The 15,990-nt window shown below is 38.1% G+C and overlaps 2 protein-coding genes across 3 annotated transcripts in view; one reads left to right on the top strand and one right to left on the bottom strand.

The window, feature by feature from the left end:
- Positions 1-5,209, top strand: part of LOC110049845 (protein flightless-1 homolog) — a 29,025-nt gene extending 23,816 nt beyond the window's left edge. For both annotated transcript variants that reach the window (XM_089290586.1, XM_089290585.1), the window contains 8 exons: positions 597-634; positions 1,089-1,154; positions 1,268-1,325; positions 1,440-1,529; positions 2,181-2,273; positions 2,979-3,026; positions 3,123-3,188; positions 3,474-5,209. In XM_089290586.1, the coding sequence (XP_089146712.1) occupies positions 597-634; positions 1,089-1,154; positions 1,268-1,325; positions 1,440-1,529; positions 2,181-2,273; positions 2,979-3,026; positions 3,123-3,188; positions 3,474-3,608 (594 nt within the window). In that variant the 3' untranslated portion in view covers positions 3,609-5,209. The remainder of the gene's footprint in view (positions 1-596; positions 635-1,088; positions 1,155-1,267; positions 1,326-1,439; positions 1,530-2,180; positions 2,274-2,978; positions 3,027-3,122; positions 3,189-3,473) is intronic.
- Positions 5,210-6,472: 1,263 nt separating this feature from the next.
- LOC110049862 (growth factor receptor-bound protein 2-like) lies at positions 6,473-15,547 on the bottom strand. Its single transcript, XM_020755705.2, has 6 exons — positions 15,321-15,547; positions 15,138-15,235; positions 10,365-10,465; positions 9,827-9,848; positions 8,779-8,941; positions 6,473-8,073 (listed from the first exon to the last, which is right to left on the bottom strand). Exons 1-6 carry the CDS (start codon positions 15,396-15,398, stop codon positions 7,888-7,890), a joined length of 648 nt encoding a protein of 215 aa, XP_020611364.1. The 5' UTR covers positions 15,399-15,547; the 3' UTR covers positions 6,473-7,887.
- Between the last annotated feature and the right edge of the window lie 443 nt (positions 15,548-15,990).

Here is a 15,990-nt window from a genome sequence, read left to right as displayed (position 1 = left end):
ACAATGTGGATGGCTTAGACCTTTTCTTATAATTGAACATTTCTTTGCAAGTCTTCAATTATTAATCTAAGCGATCAGAACCTGTGATATCATGACTTGCGTACCTGCTTTTGTTGTATAAAAGCATCAGTCCTAGTTTGGTGTGATTCTCATATTGAATAATTTTTGGAGATTTCCAGTAACTTTTCGACTCATCAGATTTGTCAGCCCTCAGTTGTCAGTTCTTTGCCCCATGGTTGGTATAATTGCAAAAGCCTTTCCCTCATGGAGTCAAAGTTTGAGTCAGGTTGATTTGTAACTTTTGACTACCTTTCTTGTGGATTCTCGTCCTTGTGATGTGGTTTTGCAAGTGGTAATTTTAGCCAGTTTGTCAATTTTGGTAAAGGGATAAAATTGGTTTCTCCTGTCTTTCATGTAATTTAAACAGCTTCAACCAACAGTATTTATGCCAACAAAGCATCAAATATACCTTTCTTAACAGCAGATTGGCTAAGTGCAGATACATTCTTGTTTTAAGCATTTTGAAAATGTTGAAACTTGTGGTTCAAAGGAAAGGTAGATTATTATTATTCTTTAATTATTTACATTTTCCACAGATCGAAACCAATGCAAGACATTTAAACTCTGAATTCTGGTGAGTGTCAGGCCTTTAATTTTGTGTTCATACTTTTAAGCCAGTGACAGAGCTTAATAGTCATGGGCTATTAAGAAAAAATTAGACACAAATCCTTTATTTGAGTCATGGCATCTGGCTCCCCTTTAACTTTGTCCTTACTCAAGATATTTAAACTCCCCTGGACATGTGCTTTGTTTTGTTGAGGCCTATATTACCTAGGTGTTAGGAAACTGTTGTTAGGTCCTGTTAAAGTGCATTGAATTGTCATCAGGTAAGAGTAGCAAAATATAGGCCTGCTGTAGTTGCGTTATGTTTAGCATAGAAATCAGAGTTTAGCACTTGTCGTTTTGGGTGGCAGGCTGATGAATTGAAGATGTTACACATATCAACTTGTCAATTGAAACATAGATAAATCAAGAGTTGTGTACCAGGTGATCTGGATCTGATTTATTATGATATCTTATTTTCCCAGTTACATCTTGAAAGTTCCATTTGAAAATTACTCAGAGGATGGCATCATTTATGTGTGGATTGGCAGGTATATAGCTTAACCCTGTCACTGATCTTTGTTTGTTTGTTTACTTCTGTTTATTTTGGGTTTAAAGTTGTACACAAAGAGTTTTATTAATCATTTCTTTTTCAAACAAACAGCAAAGTCAGTGAAAGTGAAGCTGATCATGCCAGGGAACTTGGAAATGAAATTTGGGATGTAAGTTGACATGCAGAAAATGTTTGATGCAAATATACAGGAAGTATTGTTGTTGTTGTTGTTGTTGTTGTTGTTGTTGTTTTAATCGATATATTTTCTGTCCTCTGGCCAAAGAGTGGTTACACAGTTCAGATTGTCAATGAAGGAGATGAACCAGAAAACTTCTTCTGGGTGGGTGTAGGAGGAAGGAAAGACTATGATAAGGTAATTTATATTTAAGGTAGGTTGAGTCTGTAAAGTGACCCATTAGGCCAGGGCTTATCCTGGTTTCTGTAGCATGAAGTGACTAGGAGTATTTCTACTCCCCCCTGGATGGGATGCTAGTCCATCGCAGGGTTACCCCCAGCATTAAGTTTGTCAGTACCCATTTATGCACTTGGGTGGAGAGAGGCACTGTGAAAGTAAAGATGAGCGAACTAACCATGAGGCAACATCACCTACCATATATGTAAGGACTTTCCCTTTATTGATACGATAAGTGAGACACATTACCTAGTTTGTAGCAGCCCTAATTGTCACTGTATTATGTACTGGGTAATCAGTAACCTTTCTTCGAAGACAGTGAGATTTGAAAAGAAATATCATCATAATGATTTAGCTCAACAGAGATCTACGGAAAACTACAATCTTTCAAGCAGAGGAAGAGTTAGGTGCACGAAAAGAAGTGTCTCTTTGATGCTTAATTAACTTACTGTTACCTCTCTTTAGCCAGGAGTTAATTGATTGCTTCAGAAATCTGCCAAATTTGGTGAGAAGTTGTTTCTCCACCTCTCCAATATGTGTATCTCTCAGGAAAGGATTATTCCCTAGTGTTCCCAAAGTTTATCAGGATGTGTATTCTCCTTATTAATTCAGTCTGCAGAATATATCAAATACGCTCGTTTGTTCCGCTGTTCTAATGAGAAGGGATACTTTTCTGTATCTGAGAAGTGTTCTGATTTCTGTCAGGTGAGTCAAATGCCAATCTTCTAATTAAGAAAAGTAACAGCAAGAAGAAAACGATCTTTTGTGTCAATACCATTTATATGTCTATCTAACAGGAAGATAGAGTCTGAAAAAGGTCAAACTGGAACTTTGTTTGGAAACACATCCCTGTGAAGGCTTGGCTAGTGCATTTTAAATATACCGGGGTCCCAGAGTCTCAAGGAGTATTTTTGTATAGTATTTTTAAAACTTTCTACTCCTCAATCAAAGCACAGGAAGTAACTCAATTTAATAATATACTGCTAAAAACGTGGAGGCAAACCATGTATCTATATACTCTTGAAAATGTTTGTCAGCATTGTCTGGTAATTTTTGCATTGGAACGAGAAATAAAATCTGAAAGTAAGGTTTTGTGAATCAAATCAGGTTGGTGGTAATTCAGGGGTTTCATTAAAGGCCAGGCACGGAGCAAATTGACCTGCTGTCAGGACAGTTTTGCTCGCTAGGTTAGACCATCTAGGGGAAAGTTTTTCTTGTAAAGAAGGTCAGTTCAAAAAGTTTTCCCCACCTGTGAAAACCAGCTGCCTTCCTGCTGCAAACATTAATGAAACACCATGGTAATTGCAAATATTCAAGAGTGTGGTTGATTCTTGCACTATTTCCATGTAGCATGTATAGCAGGTTTTGAAAAAAGTTTTTTCGTCTTCTTCTTGCATCTGTGTTCAATAGGATGACTTGGCAAGTGATGATGTAATGATTCTAGACACAGGACACGAGGTATGATTTTTTTTTGCTGTCAGTCCAGATCATTTGCAGTTATTTAATTACATATACCCATGTTTGATTCTTGTGTCCTGGTTTCCCCCTATCAAGGTATTTGTTTGGATGGGACCACAGTCCAGTGATGTTGAAAGGAAAATGGCCATAAAAAGTGCCCAGGTATTGACTTTAAATTATACTTTGGATTATCTGTTTTTGTCCCAATTTTAAAAACAGCCTGCTAGCCAATTTGTTGATATTGGTATAGATAGCATATTTATCTGTGACTTCCAAAATATTTTATATGTGCTTAATAAAATTGTAGAGGGATGTGAATTATTTACTTTGGATTTCTGTTGATCAGTCTGATGAGATGTGATATCATATGCACAAAGTGTAGTGTTGATTAGTCTCAATCATGTGCTGCCCTTTACTAAATAAGAAATCTTTCTTGTCTGTCCTCAGGTCTACATTCAGCACCTTATGCAGCTCGATAGTGGCCCAATAAGAAAGCTACGCTTAACCTTCAGAGGAAAAGAACCTCACCTCTTCACAAGATGCTTTCATGGCTGGGGTGACTTTCATGACCCAAAGTCATAAGTCTTGATATGTTACAGCTTGCTGGACAAGTCCTGTACAACTGCAGATCCAAGTCATGTACTACTGCAGATAACTCTACTGGGGACCTAACTCAACCATAAACCCCAGATCACATACTCTGTGATTATAACTTTCCTACTGAATTTGCCTAGGAATTCAAAATGCAAAGAGGTGTTATTGACTGGAGAAAGTGTACAGCTCACTGCTGCAATTTCAATGTTAAGATATCAAGATTTAAGATAAATTAGCTGATAGCCGTTTAAGCTGTGGTACACATCAGCGTGGAAATTCTCCGTACTTGTCTCTGTAAAATTATCTCTCATAGTGTTAGTTGAGAGAATTTGATTATAGTTTAGCTTGGTTGAACAGTTGTTCTTGTGATGTGCTTAGCAGTAGAGTCAAATGTGTCTGCAAAGGAAAGCTTGATTCCCTGCATTGTGGTTTAGGGAGCTCTTCTTGGAATCATTCCACACGGGACGTCATTAGATATAAATACACAAGGATAATATTAAGATGATGCACTGGTCAATAAAAAGCTGTAGAGCATTGTTGGAACACTTACAAGGTAGTTATGAGATAATACATTCCAATCTGACTACATTGGAAGGTGCTATTGTCATTTATCGAAAACAGAAAGAACCAGCTGGTATATCAGGCAAAGCCATTAGCTATTTACAAAATTAATTAATTTATATTGTTTGTACCTAAAAACAATTTCAAAGTATGATGCTGCTTTGGGTGTATAAATGGCTGTAATAGCAGTCATCCGCAGTTTTTCATATAAACAAGGCTTGAGGGTCACTCTCGTTCTGTATGGGCCTTTTTCTTCATAATTTGTATGCCTTTTTAAACAAAAGGATGTTTGATTGCAGACTCAACTGCAATGATAGCTATTCTGGGCCACAGAGGATTTTGAATAAGTGGAAAAGAATTTCGTAATCATGTGGCTCCTATAAATAATTTTTGCAGAGAAAGTGCTAGTTACATAGAGGTTCTTGTCTCCATTAGGGTGGATTCAAATTAGACATATGTGAGAGCCAACTACTTACCAAGGGACATGAGTCACAGTTAAAAGAAACCGTAACAGGCACTATTGGGAACAGTATTTTTCAGTATATGAAACTAGAGATTCATGTTGGACATTAGAAGTCTTTTAACACGATGTTAGACTTGTAATATTCTAACACGAATCTCTAGGACTATTCAATAAGCTTAATGAGAGAAGACATTTTTGTCCAATACTTGCTTGTTCTAGAGCATCGACTGATTGCATAGATGGAGCAAAATTTGAATACAAATATGTTAATAAGCCTAGGCGTCATGCTATGTTTTAATCCTTACAAAGGGTTCCTCTCATCAGTGTGAGGCTAAGGTATCCTGACATAATTATTCAAATTCAGCCATCTATAAATCATTATGGGGGAAGCCCTTTTGTCAGTCCTTAAAGACTTTGCTTTTCATTGTTTTCTTTATTAATTAAAATCAGTGGACTTCAAAGTGTCCTACACCTTTTATGTACAGATGGGTATTTTTTGTTCTTATTTGAAGGAAAAATGTAGTTATTTTCTATTTGTAATAAAAATTCAGTTATTCCTACTGTATCTGGTGGAATTGATTTTGTGAATACTTCTTGAAACGAAAATCATATACCACTCGGATAAATGTTGGTGCTATTCTATTCTTATCATTCCATGATGCCACATAAAGAACTTACTATTAAAACAACAGAGACTTGGTAAACTATTCCAGTAATGGGAACAGCAGATCAAATTGTTACAGGTCAGCTACTCGTAAAGCTCCACCACACTTTACATCGCATGCAGTTTATTTAGGAAACGAAAACATTGTGCATTGGTACTTTGCTAATGGGCCATGCTCGATATATCAATATTCTATTATGGCTCCGAAGTTTTCTGGACAAACTTCTATATTTGGTGTTGTTTTCCTCTTGTATCCAAGTCTCTTTTGGGGATTGAGAGACAAAAGAAACCTAAACAATTTACAATTTTGCCTCGAAAGCCTCAGAGCCATGTTAGAATATTGACATAGCAAATGTGGCCTATTAGTAAAAGAGGCTGTTTGCTGGAACTGGTCACATAGTACAAAGTCAACCAGGCTAGGCCACAAGTTAGGCAGTGGCACATTCAGAACAAAGAGCTTCACACCAGTCAAGCTTGACTCTCCTTTGCTTTGGACTGCTAGTGAGTAACTTTCAGCTCATCGTGACCTATTTTGTACCATGTGAGCAGTTTGTGTTTTTGAGCTAAATAATGCCACACTCCAAAAGCAGTCAATGTTAGCATATCCTTATTCTGATATTTTTGGCATACTGAACCTTTGCAGTAATGATAATTATATTTCACAGACTCTGTTCGCATCTCATTCCAACCTGTTTTTGTTTCTGGTTATTAAGTGTTAGGTTCATGCAATAAAAAGGGGTTACTGTTTCATGTGACATCTGTTTTTTTTTTCAACCCGTGTTAAGTACAATCTTATTGGTTTACCCAACGTCTGGTTTTCAATACTGCATGGTAAGGTAGGTAAAGTCTGCATGCGAGCCAAGTGGCCCATCAGGCCGGAGCTTATCCCGGTTTCTGTAGCATGAAGCGACTAGGAGTATTTCTACTCCCCCCTGGATGGGATGCTAGTCCATCGCAAGGTTACCCCCAGCATTAAGTTCGCCGGTACCCATTTATACACCTGGGTGGAGAGAGGCACTGTGAGAGTAAAGTGTCTTGCCCAAGAACACAACACAATGTCCCCGGCCAGGGCTCGAACCCGGACCGCTCGATCCAGAGACGAGCGCACTAACTATGAGGCATGGTAAAGTGTTGAGGAAATCTAGCCAAGAAATAACACAGCCCTAAGTCTACTAGCTTTAATGTGCCACTTACTACAAACACAATGAAAAAGGGGTAACATTTTATTCACAATATTTGTGATTTTCATCTAAGTATTGAATAAACCATGAAAGATGGTACACCTTATTAAGAATTAAATAATGAAAATTTTAGGGTGGACTTCACCACACTATTTCCTAAAACAAATTTAAAACTGCAAATTATTCTACTTGGCACAAACATTGTACACCCACTTTGTTCCCATTTTCAAAATTATATTATTGCCAACAGTGAAGTTAAACATCAACCAACAAATTTGGTATTCAACCAAGTTTGATAAAGTTCTGTTGTCATGAAGCTCTCTAGAACCTCTAATTTCACGGGGTCTTGTTAGCATGAAGCTCTCTTGTTTTAAGGTCGGGGTACATTGTTACTATTGTTTGTACATCATTTTCTAAGCCAATCCCGTGAGATGTTCCAAAGAGCTCCCTGGCAACCCATAAAGTTCTGATGTGATCTAACATGATGTGCCCTAGGCCTGCTGAAATTTTTGCATGTATATAATTAGTTTTGTTATCATGTCATGCTGGTTGGCGTTTTGTCTTACAAGGAAATGTCACATAAAAGTGCTACATGACAGGTGTTTTTTATTTCCTTGATTCAAATCTACATGAGATCATGATATGGAGATTATCGGGGAAAAAAACTGGATATTGTAGATGTAGATTCCATTGAGCAAATAAAAAAAACTTTCATAAGCACTTTAAATAATGGTCATTTTTTTGCACAAGAGTGGACTGGGTCTCTCGGCTTCAGCACAAAAACTGTCTTTGTTTGGAGATTTTTCTACAAATTAAGTCATTCAAAATATTAAATCACATCATTTGGACTACAAAACTCAAATATACAAAATTTGCACTAAAAAAGCTACAGTTATCAATCTACTTCAGAACCACTTTTAAATACAACAATTATTTTCAACCTTAATTATTAGAAAATGTATTACACGTAAGTTTGAAAATCAACAGTACTTGCCTTAGTGATATTATTTTAAGGGAAAATGTTTATTACCAAAACAAAACACCAAATGAATGTAACTTGCCTAGAAAATGTCAACATGACTGTCCGAACTGTATTACATCAGGATCTAGTTAAAACGTGGTACCAGTAGCGCTTGCATTATCTTATCATTAATAATAATTATTTCTAAGAATTCTCCTTATTACGAACTTCACTATCCTCAAAAAAAAGAACCATTTCCTAAATAACCACGAGGACTGACCCAGGACTAAAATAAATGCAGTTACTGTGCCAAAGAAGTCTTTCTTTCCCTAGCTGTTCAATTTTTTGTCATGTTCAACCTGATAAGAAAGCTATTTAAAAATATGTACCCTGAACTGTTCCAGAACAGTAAATGTTGAGTATAGTGTACAGAGTGCTTAAGTTTTGTTGATTGTTTCCGTGGACACATAATTTGAAGGGAAGATTCCAACAGCATTGTGCACTTGTCCCTTCCACCAATTTTTGTTACTTTTATCTAACACTGTTATCCAGTCACCAGCATTGAAGCTAAGTTCATCATGATCTTGAGCAGTGAAAGAATATACTGCTTGCACCATCTCATCCTAATACAAAAAGGAAGAAGTTTAAATACAGTACTGTTAAGCTCTCACATTAGGAGTGTGGAAGAAAGTTTCGAACTGCTCACAATTTAAAACTTCTATTTACAATAATTTACTGTGCTAGATCTTACTGCTATTTTCTAGTCACTGAGAGTCACACTACTTTTTCATCCCATCAGAGGTGAAACGAAAACCAATCGTGATTCACTGCCACCTGTTTTTCTGCCCTTCATGCCAGCTACAGTTATTAATGCTTCAAGTTTTGACTGGTTCAATAGGTCATTCCCGAGTTGTCTTTTGCTTCTGTTTCAAAACAAGTCCTCATGCAAAACTTTTCTTATGAAAATGAGTTTGATTTACATGAAAATGAAACTACAGATGAAACCATTTTCATAACAATGGTTTTGCATGATGACTCGTTTTGACATGGAGGCTAAGGGCAACTTGGAAATGGCCTATTGACTGTCTGTGTCTTTTTAATTGGCTAAGTCAGAGTAATTAATTTGATTTGGTTTTATGACACTCAACTGAAAACCTCTCTTACTTATATTTTAAATTATATTAGAATTTATAAGTTACCAAAATCTATAGTCTACCAGGAAAAAATGTTTAATCGTACTTTATGAATTAAACATTCATGAAACCAGTATTTATTTGTTACCGGTATTTGTATTCTGGTATTCTGGTTTTATTTGCGTTGATACTCACTGTAAAATCCACTTCATTGAGTACTATGTGCTGAGTTTTGCTAACTGAGTTGGACCGGTGGTGCTCAACCAACTGGTTCAGAGATCGAAATTTTTCACTCCACAAGTAGTACCTCTTTTGACCATCTTTAAAAATTTTAAAGTGTTGCACAATGTCACCAGTCCTAAAGGAGACAAAAATTCAGTTCAAAAACTCAATTCATGAGGTCCAATTAATGGGGTACTGGATATTTCAGGAAAAAATTAATGGAATATGGGACATTTAGATCAGATAAAACAGGATATCAAGAAAGAAGATCATTGATTTTTTGCAATTATTATTGTGTAGTTCCAGAAAATATCCATACCTCCCCCACGGAAGGGATTTTTTTATAAGGCCCACCCCCACCCCTCTGGAAATTCCAATAATGCTTCACACATTTCTTTACATTTTTTGGTCTTACAGAGCCCCCCCCCCCCCCATCCCCCCCAGGAAATTTCAATCCCTTCTGTGGAGGGAGTATGGATATTTTCTGGACCTGCACATTGGAATTAACAGGATGCAGAATATTTACCCCAAAAACAAATGGAATGTGAGATACTCAGACTATGTGAGATACTCAGTTGTCATAGCATGACAACTCAGGGTGGGATGCAGTGGCAGATCTAGGGGAGGGGCCCGGGCCCCCCCCCCCCCCCCCTCTCTCTCTCTTATTTTGAGTAAAAAAGGGTGGTCTGCACTTGCACTTGCCTTAAGTTCCTACAAGTCACCGAAATCAATTGACCGCGAAGGCCTGGGAGAAAGCCATACAGGAACTAGGCAACACATGCATCAGAAAGTTAGGATTGGATGGGGAAGTTAAACAAGACTACTTGATAATATCAACTTATATGATGATAACAAAAGAGAAGAAGAAGATTGGGTGGTGTGGAAATTACTGAGCTAAATACATGTAGTAATATTTTTAGTTAATATTTTCAATGATATACCAATTCTGAGATGACTCGTCTTTAAACCTTGTTATGTTTTAATGTCATAAAAAAATTATAATAATATTCAACACCCTTACCTGACAGAGAGAGAGAAATCGCCTGATAAGTAACAAAGTAAACAAAAATGGAAAAAAATTATTAACACAGCCAACAACTTAATGCTACAGAAGAAAACAAACTATGGTGATGACTATGGCAAGTGATACTAAATTTGGGCAAATGTGGTGGAAACAGTACTGTTGGATTATTCAGTGTCTTGAGGTCTAAAACAGGTAACAATATAACAACTGATTTTAACATGCACATACAGTAACAGTGCTTGTCACTATAGGTGGGCAGGGATGGCACAGTGTGAGAGCAGCTGTCAACCACCAATTATGTGGCTCAGGTTCGAATCCTGAACTTCAAGCACCACAAGTTGTTTTGAGCTTGTTATTGGTTCTCATCTTGCTCCAAAGATTTTTCTCTTGGTTTTTCTTCCTCCACAAAAACCACCACTTCTAAAATTCTAATTAGATTTGGAAACAGTAGACAAAGAGCCTCTCTCTGGAATGTGCCAAAGAAAATTCCATGTATGTATTGATTCTGAATATATTATTTATATCTTAATGATACCTGGTGAACTTTCACTTTCTCGTATGAGGAAGGCACCCTCACACCGCACCTGCAAAAGGGCTTCTTCTGCTTGATTTCTTGTTATCTTTCCATGGAACCATCTGTAATTTTAGGGAATAATCAGTTTGCTATTTTCTAAAATTGTTCCTTAATCATTAGGCTGTCGATTTTAACACTTAATAAACATATTGCTGATTCTATTCTGAGGCATGCATCTTGGCACATAAACATGCAGAAAAAGATTAAGGCCATTTATACACTCAGAGTTTTTAGTTCAGAGGTTCTGAATAACTAAAATCAGCCACTCAGATTGCTCTGTTGCTAGTCTGATATATTTTCCAATTATGGATCACACCCCATCTCAAATGATCACATGATCCTGTCTTACACGTTTTTCTTTTCAGGTGTGCAATATTTTTTCCCAATAACTGCTCATTTTATCACATATAAATCGATAAAACAGAAACTTAACAGAAACAGAGACCAACAGCACGGTATGGATCAAGTTTGGTGATCTTTTATGTTAAAAAAATTGGGTTTTGTATACACTATTCGTCAGACAATGATTAACTGGCAGTTGTTGAGAGGTTATTTTGGCAGTTGGGACGACATTGCAGTTGTGGAGAGGTGTCTGTTGTAGAGAGGTTACAACAACCTCGTTCCCAGGATCTCTCATCTTACGCCCCCTAGAGCGAGCGAGGAGAGACCCTGGTTGGGTCTGGTCCCGTGCCACTTTGACAATTAAGAACATCAGGGAGGGGTCCTCTGTAATCAGCAATTTGTCATGTTGTATTGAGCTTTGTCAATGTCGAATTCAGTGTATTGCGCTGCGACTGCCATAACCCGCGGCGTTGAAATTTGGAATAATATCTATTCCAACGTTTACCTAAAGGTTAAGCAAGTCTGTCTTGAGGAAATTTAATGTGGTCGTGATTTTCAGTGTTGTCGTCTTACCCACTGGATTTATGGAAAGTCAGTTATATTTCAACCATGGACGTCAAGCAGTGCAATTTAATGCAATTTCATCCCTTAGTAATTGCTGTTTCTCCTTTGAATGTACTCGATCAAATTGATGCAAGAAACATAATATCTCTAGAAGAACATATAGCTTTCTAAAAGTAAAGCTACAGCAGTCTCTGAAGAAAAGCGGGACGAAGATAAATATGATATTCGTGCAACGCACTGTGCTTGCAAACAGTTCTAATCAAATAGCTGGGCCCGGCGTCACAATATGGAATGCAAGTAAGCAACATGTTCACGGAATATTTTACTCTTTTTCCCTGGAGAGCCAATGCTTGCAATAGAAACAAACCTAAACAAAGCATAAGCATGGCAGGACAAATTACAGAGGTATCAAACTCTACGAAGCAATGCACAGTTAACAGCGGAAACCATGCAGACCTACGACCTCAAAAATATGCTGTAACATAATCAAACAACTCCGCTCTACTTATAATTTCCGTTTCTTCTAATAACACGGCTTATTATATGGCTAGCTCCATGAGCGGGCAAGATGAATCAAATCCTGCGCTGTGATTGGCTACCCGAGCGGGTAAGATGGAGCTATCTTGCCCGCTTGGGACTACCGGCTGTGTCCCGCAAGAAAAATTTCCCCTAAAGCCATATAATAAATCCTTTACTGACTAAGCTTGTTCGGTCAAGATGGCTGGATATTGGCCTCGTTCCTTTTTTGCGAGTTTATGGACCTTGACTCCGTCTCGGTCCATAAACACGCAAAAAAAGAACTTGGCCAAAATCCTGCCATCTTGACCTCACACTTGGTCAATAACCCATACATAAAAAGTGCCCTCAGAAACACGCGTGAAGCAAAGAAAGGTCCAGAGATCGAAAATTGTCACGAACCATTGGAGTCACGTACAGTAATTTATTATCGACACAATAAAAATTATATTTTTCTTTTTCTAGCCTCCTTTCACCACCTTCACCTTCACCTGTCCCCTGGCGCCAAGTTGGCACATAGGGCCTCCACATGTGCTCTCCATCGATTCCTGTCTTGCGCTGCAGTGCGCACCTCTCTCCAGGACTGCCACCCTGCTTTGGACCTCTCCTTCTAGCCTCCTTTCGGTCGAAGATAAATCCAGTTTATCATCAACAACAAATCCAGTTTATCATCAAATACATATCGCGACGAGTCGTTGTATCCATCGCGCTCTGCAAAGTTCGGGGCGCTGACGGCGCGGTGACACTTCAATAAATCTTTTCACCCTTTCGCTCCTTTCAAACTTAGTGACTTTGGCTTTCAGTGTTCGAGGCCCTTAACACTCCAAAATTATTTAATTGCCATTCACAAGACCTACACTTCATTCGGAGGTAAACTGAGATGAGTCAAAGATCTTCCATACACAGCCTCGGCCCTGGTGTGCAATTCTCCATTCGCCTTCTTTAGGAGATTTTTACAAAAAGCTTATGCAACGTCCTTCACTGAACCACACAACCTTCAGCAACTTAGATTTCCGCTATCAGATGATGGATAAGTTTTCCTCGGCATATGCAGAATATTACCGCCGGACATTGCCGCAGAACATCATATCATTCCTGGTTTACTTTGGTGACAACACATCCTGCACTCCCGTAGGCTAAGTATAGACAAAATTCCTACTAGGCCGCCCATCCCTTCAATAATTTAATTGTCATCTCCCAGATTCTGGGAGACACATGACCAGACCCAGCCAAGGTCTCTCCTCGCTCACTCCAGGGGGCGGTAAGATGAGAGATCCTGGGAATGAGGTTGAGGTTACAGTAAGAGTGAATGTATGGACTGTCTGCAAGGACCAAAAAAAGTGGCCATTCTACAGAGGTGGCTGTTCATGGAGATTAAACTGTAGTTTCAAGGTTTTGTTTAAAAAAAAATGAACTCAAATGTGAAATGTTTCCTTTCCTAGTGAACACAAAGCCCTCAAGCAGAATTCGTGTTTTAATTTGATGGTGTCTATCCAGTATGTAACAGTGGAAAATTTTTTTAATATTTTCACCCATTTGTAAATTAAATCTCTTATTAACCAGAGGTGCTCAGTGCGATACTAGAAGAGCATCAGCTTGATTTGGGCTGATATTTTCCCAATACAGTCCTCACACTTGGTTAACAAGATAATATAATATTTTAAGCATATGGCAAGGTACTCTTGAGGTTAATCCGAGCTTCCAATTGGTTCTTCATCAGTCATAAAATCAGGGGCACCCAACGGATCGTTTCGGTAAATTATCTGTTCAGAAGGCCTTTAATCCCCTCTGATTTTCTTGAGAGAATTGGCACCTCGAACTTTCGTGATATGAGAAATTTAATGTCTGTTGTTTTCGGACTGTTGAAAATGTCGTTTTGAGTACCGAAAAAAGGTCAGCTATCATTTTCGGAAAGGCGATAAGACCTAAGGTTTTTGGGAAATGGACAAAAAAGCCCTAATAAATTCGAGAATACTCAAGTTCCCCTAGAATATCCGAACAGATAAAATTTTTTTAGTGCAACCTAAAATTAACCTACAGAGCTTTAAAAGTACTCCAGATAGCCTAAAACAGCATCTAACAGCATTAGAGAGAAAACGGTCATTGGGTGCCCCTGATAAAATGAAAACAGTAAATTATTAATTTATTTATTCGTGTTACACAGGACCCATGTTGATGTGTTGATAGCAGTTTTTATAACTGAAATGGTCATATATTATTATTGTAATTATTATTATTATTATTATTATTATCATCATCAATATTATTAGCAATGTATTTCTTGCTTTCAAAAGCCAGTCAATTCCATAAACAAACACAACCCTAGTGCCGTATGATTAACTACTTACTAACCGAGCTTGCTTGCCGAATATTGACCCTGGGTCGTTTTTGTACAGACCAAGCATAATGACATCTGCGCTGCTACAGTCTCAAGCCAATATTCTACCGTATGGCCCTTGCGCTCGTTTAGCAAGAGGTTAATCTTAACCAAAGAAGCTTGTTCAATAACCTGTTCGTGTTGTGACATATCTGCTTTCATGGTGCTTCCCTGCATTAGTGTAGTGTATAAATAGGTTCCTGTTTAGATATTTGGTATAATGTTATGGACACCGTCATCTGGCAAATGCAGTGGCCAGTAACAGATTGAACAACATTTGGTCATTCCATTTTATGTGCAATCTAGAAGAAGTTCAGATTTTTTTTCTCGGGGGGCAACAATAGTATTAAGTTCCCAAAGTACGTTGCTTTGTGCAATTTTATAGCAAAGATATCAGTGACGTCACCTTTTGATATTAATATGCCAACCAGAGAACTATTGGCTGGTGAAACAAAGAGTTCTTTTTATAACGTTTTGGACATCCCTATCGATTTTGACAGGGAAGTTACAGCATCTATTTAACATCTATTTAACTGGGATAATATTACGTGCAATGAATTGTTTCCTCTAACTTTGAATCTATTTGATCGACCAATTTGTGCATTGTACTACATTACACAAGCGTTCCTACAAATAAATCATGCATATGTTATTGCTATACCAGCGTCAGCAGCGTGTGACATCAAACAAGTCCCGGAACGTGGAAACGTCTAAATTTAACACAACGGACATCTAATCAATAAAACCCAGTTACGCATTCAAAAGCGTGATCAAAAGTACTGAGCAATTGTCATGCATCGATGTAGACAGCGTAAAGTAAGATTGCACTACAATATCTTGAGTTGTTTATAATTACCGTGCTTGACGAATTTTGGTGAAAGGAAAGCAAAACGCAGAAGTGAAATATGTTTCAAGTTCAAGTTTATTTCACTTACTTGTGAGGCTTCATAGTAATATATGTGTTTGGTATCCATCCTTCGCGATCGTCTTGCTCCGCTTTGTACCAGTTTTTGTCTTCATCTTTGTCTAAAACCTGAAGATGAATTGCGTTCACTTACAACACCTGAAAGCTACAAGAAGAGGGAAGTCACCTGCAAATATAATCTTCTGAAACTTACATTCAGAACACTGCCCTTTTCGAAGGAAAGTTCGTCAACCTGGGAAGCAGTAAACGAATGCTTGGCCACAGCCTCCATGGACAGATCGTGTTTTCTATATCCAAGAGAATAACTGTTCACCGCTGCAACAGAGTGACTCGGAACACTCAACACACCATGACAATAATTATTTGCTGTGTTTCTGTACAGGAAGTAAATTTTAGGCTTATGACAAATGTCTTGTGCCCAGGTCCTCGGAGGGAATTCAGTGAAGACGACAATTTCCTAAGATAGAAATGACCGGAAGTTGATGACTGAGTCGAGGCCCTTTTCCACCCAGTTGAGTCAGAAGGAAGGGTCCAACTTGTGGGTGGTGATTTCCTGATTTGTCCTTGTGTTACAAAACCTGATTGTCTCAATGAAAGAATTTATTCCTCTCGGGTTCAAATTAGCAACATTCCCTAGCTTTCCCCGCCAGGGAAGACAGGAAACTAGTTTTCAACAAGTTCTCGTGTTCTTCTTGTTTCGCCTTACAGACAAGCGGAAGGAAAGGAGGAACGGCTTAGCTACAACATCGTGTTTATATTGTACACTCCCACTAACAAGTTCTCGTGTTCTTCTTGTTTCGCCTTGCAGACAACGGGGAGGGAAGGGGATAGGGAGAAGGGTTTAGCTATAGAATCATGTTTAT

This window comes from Orbicella faveolata, unplaced genomic scaffold (assembly GCF_042242905.1).
Source record: "Orbicella faveolata isolate gen_17 unplaced genomic scaffold, um_ofav_v1 contig_2, whole genome shotgun sequence".
Classification (NCBI taxonomy): domain Eukaryota; kingdom Metazoa; phylum Cnidaria; class Anthozoa; order Scleractinia; family Merulinidae; genus Orbicella; species Orbicella faveolata.
The sequence above is the reverse complement of the archived record's forward strand: the minus strand, read 5'-3'. Positions and strand labels throughout refer to the sequence as shown.

Bases quoted from the DNA above. Each gene is read 5' to 3' on its own strand.
- LOC110049862 (XM_020755705.2), bottom strand. From the start codon at position 15,398: ATGGAGGCTGTGGCCAAGCATTCGTTTACTGCTTCCCAGGTTGACGAA. The intron at 10,466-15,137 runs GTAAGTGAAATA...CTAAAATTACAG, and splicing joins ATTACTATGAAGCCTCACAA to ATGGTTCCATGGAAAGATAA. The intron at 8,942-9,826 runs GTAAGGGTGTTG...TGTCTCCTTTAG, and splicing joins GATTTCTCTCTCTCTGTCAG to GACTGGTGACATTGTGCAAC.